This window comes from Petaurus breviceps, unplaced genomic scaffold, assembly GCF_028583685.1.
Source record: "Petaurus breviceps papuanus isolate PSGF00001 unplaced genomic scaffold, PetGlider_PUasm1.0 129, whole genome shotgun sequence".
NCBI classification, from domain to species: domain Eukaryota; kingdom Metazoa; phylum Chordata; class Mammalia; order Diprotodontia; family Petauridae; genus Petaurus; species Petaurus breviceps.
In genome coordinates, this window is record NW_027185665.1 from 3,656,236 (window position 1) to 3,663,118 (window position 6,883).

The 6,883-nt window shown below is 38.4% G+C and overlaps 1 protein-coding gene and 1 pseudogene across 1 annotated transcript in view; one reads left to right on the forward strand and one right to left on the reverse strand.

The window, feature by feature from the left end:
- LOC138172856 (collagen and calcium-binding EGF domain-containing protein 1-like) overlaps positions 1 to 6,029 on the forward strand; it is a 350,877-nt gene extending 344,848 nt beyond the window's left edge. Inside the window, exons 7-8 of the mRNA XM_069102725.1 lie at positions 5,640 to 5,779; positions 5,874 to 6,029. Coding sequence (XP_068958826.1) covers positions 5,640 to 5,779; positions 5,874 to 5,943 — 210 coding nt within the window. The 3' untranslated portion in view covers positions 5,944 to 6,029. The remainder of the gene's footprint in view (positions 1 to 5,639; positions 5,780 to 5,873) is intronic.
- On the reverse strand, positions 421 to 1,179 carry LOC138172867 (methyltransferase-like protein 22 pseudogene; annotated as a pseudogene).
- Positions 6,030 to 6,883: the final 854 nt, after the last annotated feature.

A 6,883-nucleotide genomic window follows, 5' to 3' on the forward strand; every position in this document is an offset into this window, starting at 1 on the left:
CAAATGAAAACATTTGAATAATCATTTCTCACTGAGCCTTTAAGACTGATCATTAGTCACTAAGGGAAAAGAGGAGGTGTGCAAGCTCATTTTTTAAAAATATGAACTTTCTTTTTTAATGTTATTTTTGTTTTTGCTTTTTTGGAAGGCAATTGGGGTTAAGTGACTTGCCCAAGGTCACACGGCTAGTTTTTCTGTTAAGTGTCTGAGGCCAGATTTGAACTCAGGTCCTCCTGACTCCAGAGCCAGTGCTCTATTCACTGCGTGACCTAGCCACCCCAAAATATGAACTTTCTTATTTGTCATCAGACACTGATAGTCCACTAATGTTCAGTGCCATTAGTTTTTAAGTAATGGGAATCTACTAAATTGGTTTTTATTTGTTTTTTAGAATGGTAGCTTTGATTTTATTGTAAATACAGTTTAGAAACAAGTGTAATAAACCAACATAGGGAAATATTTTCAGCCTTGTTCACATGAGCGATCAACTTATTGGTGCAGCAACGATCTTCCAGAGTTCCAACTGCTCTATACATGCATAAACAAGGGACTGGGGGAAAGTAGCTTCAATTGACTCTACAATAAACTTCATTTTGCCATCTGAGTTTCTCTAGATCATTGTGAGGGAAAATTGACAATGATTATAAGCTACACAAGTTATATCCAAATATTTAAGCATGAAGTTTAGTCTTTTCTCTGTGGACAAGTAGATTGTACAAGCATTTTTCAAATTGTGAATAATTCTGTAGAGAGTTTTAAATAAAGCATCTGTGAGGTCATCATCATAAAAAACATCAGCTGCCATTTTGATGGTAGTATGAGCATATAAGTCAGAAATTTCTTCTTCAGACCAACTGAAAGGAACTTGAGGATCAGTGCATAAGTCATCTTTCAGCCAATGCAGTTCTTTAACCTTAATTGCACCTCCTTCTGTTGCAGTCAGGTTCCTGTTTAGGTCAACATTCTGTTCATACATAGGAGATCATCACCCATATCTGTGCAGTAAACAGTCTTAGGAACCGTTACTGTGATGATGCTGGCAATCCTGGTGCCAGCCCCAAGCTCAAGCACAGTGCAACTTTTGAACAGCTTACATCAGAACAGGATGTAGTCAGCTAGAAGGAAAACTCCTCACCACACCTGTTTGCCAACATCTTTTGGAGGGGTAGCCATGATGTGCTCTATTTTAACCATATTGTGGTGGATATTTTCTAGCTCTTCTTCATTGAAATTTTCTGCTCCCTGGGTTAGAATTTTAGAGTGTATCTTACTTCTTGATGGCTCTTTTTGTTTTGTCTCAGAGAAAACCAGTGGTCTTCTTAACACTTCCAAGTCACCATCATTATCTAATAGATCTTCTGTTCTCACACAAGTGCAAGTTTGATTCTTGTTCAGAAAATCTATACCATTGCTATTCTTTCCACAGGATTCCTGAATACTCCTGTCATCATGTACAGTATTTTCTATTTGAATGTCTTTTTGTTTTTTGCCCTTAACTTGAGTATCTTTCTAAGAATCTTTATTCCATTGTGACAGAAAAACAGACTGACCAACAGCATTCACATACACCATGAGGTGCCTTTTGTTTGGGATATTTAGATGCACATCAGACAGCACAGTGTCACTTTTAAATGCAATTTCTTCCACAATTTCCTCCTCTTCTGGGTCCACATCGTGTAGTGTTGCTATTAATTTATATAAGAGTATCTGGCTGAGGGGTGGCTAGGTGGCGCAGTAAGTAAGAGCGCCAGCCCCAGAGTTGGGAGGACCCAGGATCAATTCCGGCCTCAGATACTTAACACACACACACACACACACACACACACACACACACAACTCGCTGTGTAACCTTGAGCAAGTTACTTAACTTTAAAAATTGCTTTTAAAAAAAAAAGAGTTGAGGTGGCTAGGTGGCACAGTGAGTAAAGCACCAGCCCCGGAGTCAGGAGGACCCGAGTTCAGTTCCAACCTCAGACACTTAACACCCACACAAAAAAACTAGCCGTGTAACCTTGGGCAAGTTACTTACCCCCAACTGCCCTCTAAAAGGCAAAAAAAAAGAGTATCTGATTGCTAAGGTGAGGCTAAGTCTGAGGGGGCCCACCAACCCTCCAGCCCACCAGTTGGGGGAAGCCTGATCTTTCTCTTCCCCCTGTCATGTTTGGAGTGTGCATACATCTACAATACACTAAGTCCTGTGCTTTGGGGATGTGAAGTAGAAAGTAGCACTTCTGTCCCTGTATAACTCACAATTTAATTGAGTTAAGACCTCAGTATTTAATAAAAAGAAATAGTCATGACTACACAATTGGCAGAGCTATGGACCAGTCCAACCATTCTGGAAAGCAATTTGGAAATAGGTCCAAAAGACTATTAAACTGTGCCTACACTTTGACCCAGCAATACCATTACTAGGTCTGTATCCCAAAGAGATCAAAGAAAGAGGAAAAGGACCTATATTTACAATAATATGCATAACAGCTTTTTATAGCAGAAAACTATTAGAACCGGAGGGGGTGCCCATCAATTTGGGAATGACTGAACAAGCTGTGGTATATGAATTTGATGGAATATTATTGTGCTATCAAAAATGATGAAGCAGATCATTCCAGAAAAACTTGGGTAGATTCGTATGAACTCATTCAGAGTGACGTAAGCAGAACCAAGCAAACAATTTATACAATAATGATGCTGTAAAGATAAATAACTTTGAAAGATTTAGGAGCTCTAAAAAACACAATGATCAACCATAATTCTAAAGAACTCATGATGAAACATACTATCTACTCTAGAAGAGAGCTGATGGGCTCAGAGTGTAGACCGAATCATTTTTTCTCTCTTTTTTGTGGACATAGCCAATGCAGTCATGTGTTTTGTTTAACTATACGTATTTGTAATGGGCCTTGTTTTTCTTTTGTTCTCAGTGGGTGGGGAAAGGGAATTAAGAGAGAGGGAGAGAGAATTTAGAACTGAAAATAAATTTGAATTTTAAGAAATACTTAATGTCATACACACATAAAACCGTTAGATATAATTGTGATCCATCAATCCATAAACATTTATTGGATGCTTTCTATGTGCCAGACCATATTCTAAGTGCTGGGGGTAGAATATAAAGCAAAAAACACAAAAGAACAAAAACAATTCCTGCCCTCAAGGATCCTACATTCTAATAGTGAGAGGACATGCAAATAACGAGTTACATACAGTATATATATATATATAGATGAAAAGTAATCTGAAAGGGGAAGACATTAGCATATGGGAGGGTTGGAAAGAACAGGAAAAGTGGGGCTTCCACTGAGATTTGAAGTCCAGGAAAACTAAGAGGAATCATAGTTTTAAAGCTGGAAGGGACCCTAAACAGTCATAAAGCACAGTTCCAAAATTTCTAGCCATCAGTTGAATAAGGTAACTTTTTTTTTCCCTTGTGAAAAGTTTTTAATGACAAAAATAAAGAACTGAGTCTCAGAGAGATTAAATGATTTGCCCAAGGACATACAGGTACGAATGTCAGAGTTTGGATTTCAATACAAGTTCTCTGACTCCAAATCTTCTTTCATTCTACAATGAAGTACAAATATGGTTGGCACTGGAGGTCAGAAAAAAGGAGAAATCATCATATACAGGAATGATCAGGGTAGGTTTCATGGAAGAAGCAGGGCCTGAGCTGAAGACTTGAAGGATGGATATGATTTGGTAGAGGAAAATGAGTCAGGGGAAAAAGTAGAGACAGAGCCAAACTAATTGTTTTCTTGCCCAATTCTGTCCTAATACTCTATTTTTCCTTAAATGTAGTAGAAGCAATTTTGAGTCTACATCTCTTCACAAATGAGATTGGTATTGGTCTTCATCTCCATACATCTCTCAGTGTAGATCCTATAACTAACCTACTTTCTGGTCTTCTCAGCAAATCTCTGATATAGGCATCTTGCTATTTATCAATGAATGTGGTATTTTTTCTTATGAATTTACTTTCATCAAAGGCTTTTCTCTTCTCTTCAAAATTGGGACATTCTTATTTCACTGGAGGGAAGTCATTTCTGATTTTATATACATATATACAGATATATGTATGTTGTGTGTATATATGTATGTATATAAAATCATAACAGGGACAAGCTATAGAGTCAAGAGAAAAATTACTGTCTTTCTCCTTCATGAATTCACGTCCCAACTTTCTGGATTGTTTTCACTTTTGCCCTCTGGTTTCTAACTTGGCTTGAGCTGTCTTGAGATTTGGACTTTTAAAAACACACTCCAAAACCTCTATCCATAACAAAGCTGGAAGGGACCCTAAGCAGTTATTTTAGCTCAATTTCATGTGAGAAAGCTGAATCCTACAGAGATTAAGTGGCTTTCCCAAGGACATAAAAGAAGCAAGTGTCAGAAGTAAGATTGCAATACTCTGATTCCAAGTTCAATTTCATTCTACCATGTCATATGTGTGATGAAATGCAATTAATGACTGTTACTGGAAGCCAGACAAAAGGAGAAATAATTGTATACAGTAACGGTTTCATAGTTTATGATTGACTTAAGATGAATTATATGCACTACACCTATTCATGAAACTCACTTTTGCTTTTCCATGAATTTCTGATTTCTCTTAATTCTTTGTTTTTTCAATGTTTTAAAACTTTTTCCTGAGGTTTATTAGGGCAGCTCAAGGGCTAATAAGATTTCCCTACAATTAATTATTAATTGGTGTTCAATTAATTCATATTCAATTAATGTTCTATTTCTGAATCTTAAAGTAATTCAAACACAGAATATACAGATTTATTAAAGAAAAGGCCTCAGGAAATCATTAAATTTTTGGCAAAGCTCCGTTCCTAGTATTAGAAGCCAGGCTCTTGCACTCTTTCCCCCATAGAATTGAAGGGTATGGAGCTCTTCACCCCACACATGTAATTGTGGCTTGGCTGATAATTAATGCACTGCTTCCTGATGAGTTTATTCACTGTGTAAAGTCTTGTAAAGCATTAGTCCTGGAAGTGGTTGGCTTTGGGCTATTGAAGAAATTCTTTGAATCAAAGGAAGAAACTAATTTCCTTCGCAACCACAAACCTGGAAGTGGAATTCAAAATCAGCGTGAGTGATGAGTTTAGCTGAAATCTGAACTAGCCTGTCTAGGCCCTCAACTGACATCTGCACAATCTGAAAATGCTAGACTTTTTCTCAGAAACCTGGAAGTCACACTATTTCATAGTTGTCACCTAGTATAACCTAAGATGGAAGCTCACTGAAAGGTAGCTCTAGAGTAGGGGGTACTAACCTTTTTTAAGTCCATGGGCCTATTTGGCAATCCCATATAGCCTATAGACCCCTTCTTAGAAAAATGAATAAAGTTTTTGAAAAATTTTAAATGAATAAAATGAAATATATCAGATTACAAATGAAACCAATTATGTTAAATTATTGAAGTTATCAATAGAATTTAAAGTTTACAGATCCACAAGTTAAGAACCCCTACTCTAGGAGAATCATAGTAGAATGCTAGCTAAGTCTTTTTGCCTCCAGAAAAGAAAGAAGTAGGGAAACAATTTTCTGAAATCAACCTTTGAGGTATTGAGTCTACCCACTCCCAGTGTTTATCTCTCAGGCTGTTAGATTTACAGGATATCTTTTGATTATAGGGTCACCTGGACCAAAAGGAAGCCCTGGATTTCCTGGGGTACCTGGGCCTCCTGGACAGCCTGGCCCCAGGGGCTCAATGGGACCCATTGGACCATCTCCTGACCTCTCCCATATTAAGCAAGGCCGGAGGGGCCCTGTGGTTAGTATTTTTTTTTCCAGTTAGCTTACTATGGGGATTTCCTCTTTCTGTTTTCATTTTCTTTTCTTTTTAACAGGATTCTTTTTTCTTTTAGGGTCCACCAGGTGCACCAGGAAGAGATGGTTCCAAGGTACATGCTAAAAGTTCAGTCTCTGCAAGCTTAAATATTCCTTACCATCAAAACTACAAGCACCAACTGAGCCTCAAGAACTGTTTAACACTCCTGTTTTCCAGGGGAAGGGAAAAAACTGAGACAGAGGTTTTCTCTGAACTATGAAAGTTGGGAGGAAGGGGAGGCCAGGTGGTTCAGCAAGTAAGAGCACCGGCTCCAGTGTCGGGATGACCTGGATCAAATCCGGGCTCAGATACTCAGCACTACACCCAGAAATAACTGGCTGTGTAACCTTGAGCAAGTTACTTAACCCGGATTGCTTTAAAAAAAAAAAAAAGTTGGGAGGAAAATTAGAAAAAGGTCTCATGGAGAAAATTGAAAAATCTTGAAGGAAATTCTTCAGTCCTATTTTAAATTCACCCCTATGGAATAATAATAACAACAATAATAATAATACATTCTTTTCTCTTTAACCAAAGACTTTTGCTAGGCTGTTGCATTTTTTGATATATTTTACTCCAGGAACTAAGTGGTAGTTTGTTTTTTTGTTGTTGTTTTTTTTTTAAGCAATTGGGGTTAAGTAACTTGCTCAAGGTTACACAGCCAGTTATTTCTGGGTGTGGTGCTAAGTATCAGAGCCCAGATTCGATCCCAGGTTATCCTGACTCTGGGGCCGGTGCTCTTACTCACTGAGCCACCTGGCTGCCTTAAGCAATTGGGGTTAAGTAACTTGTTCAAGGTTACACGGCCAGGTGTTTCTGGGTGGGTGCTAAGTGAGCCCGGGATTCGATCCCAGGTTATACCAACTCTGGGGCCAGTGTTCTGACTCACTGGCTCACTTACCTGGCCGCCCCCTAAGTGGTAGTTTTACTTTAAGAACTATCTGCTCTCTAATGTGTGTGGCACTTTATGGGGTGGTGCCGAGAGACAGATGGAGTGGAGAGTCTGTGCAAGTTAGTTTTCAAAGTTTGCAAGTAACTCCATGAGCTGCC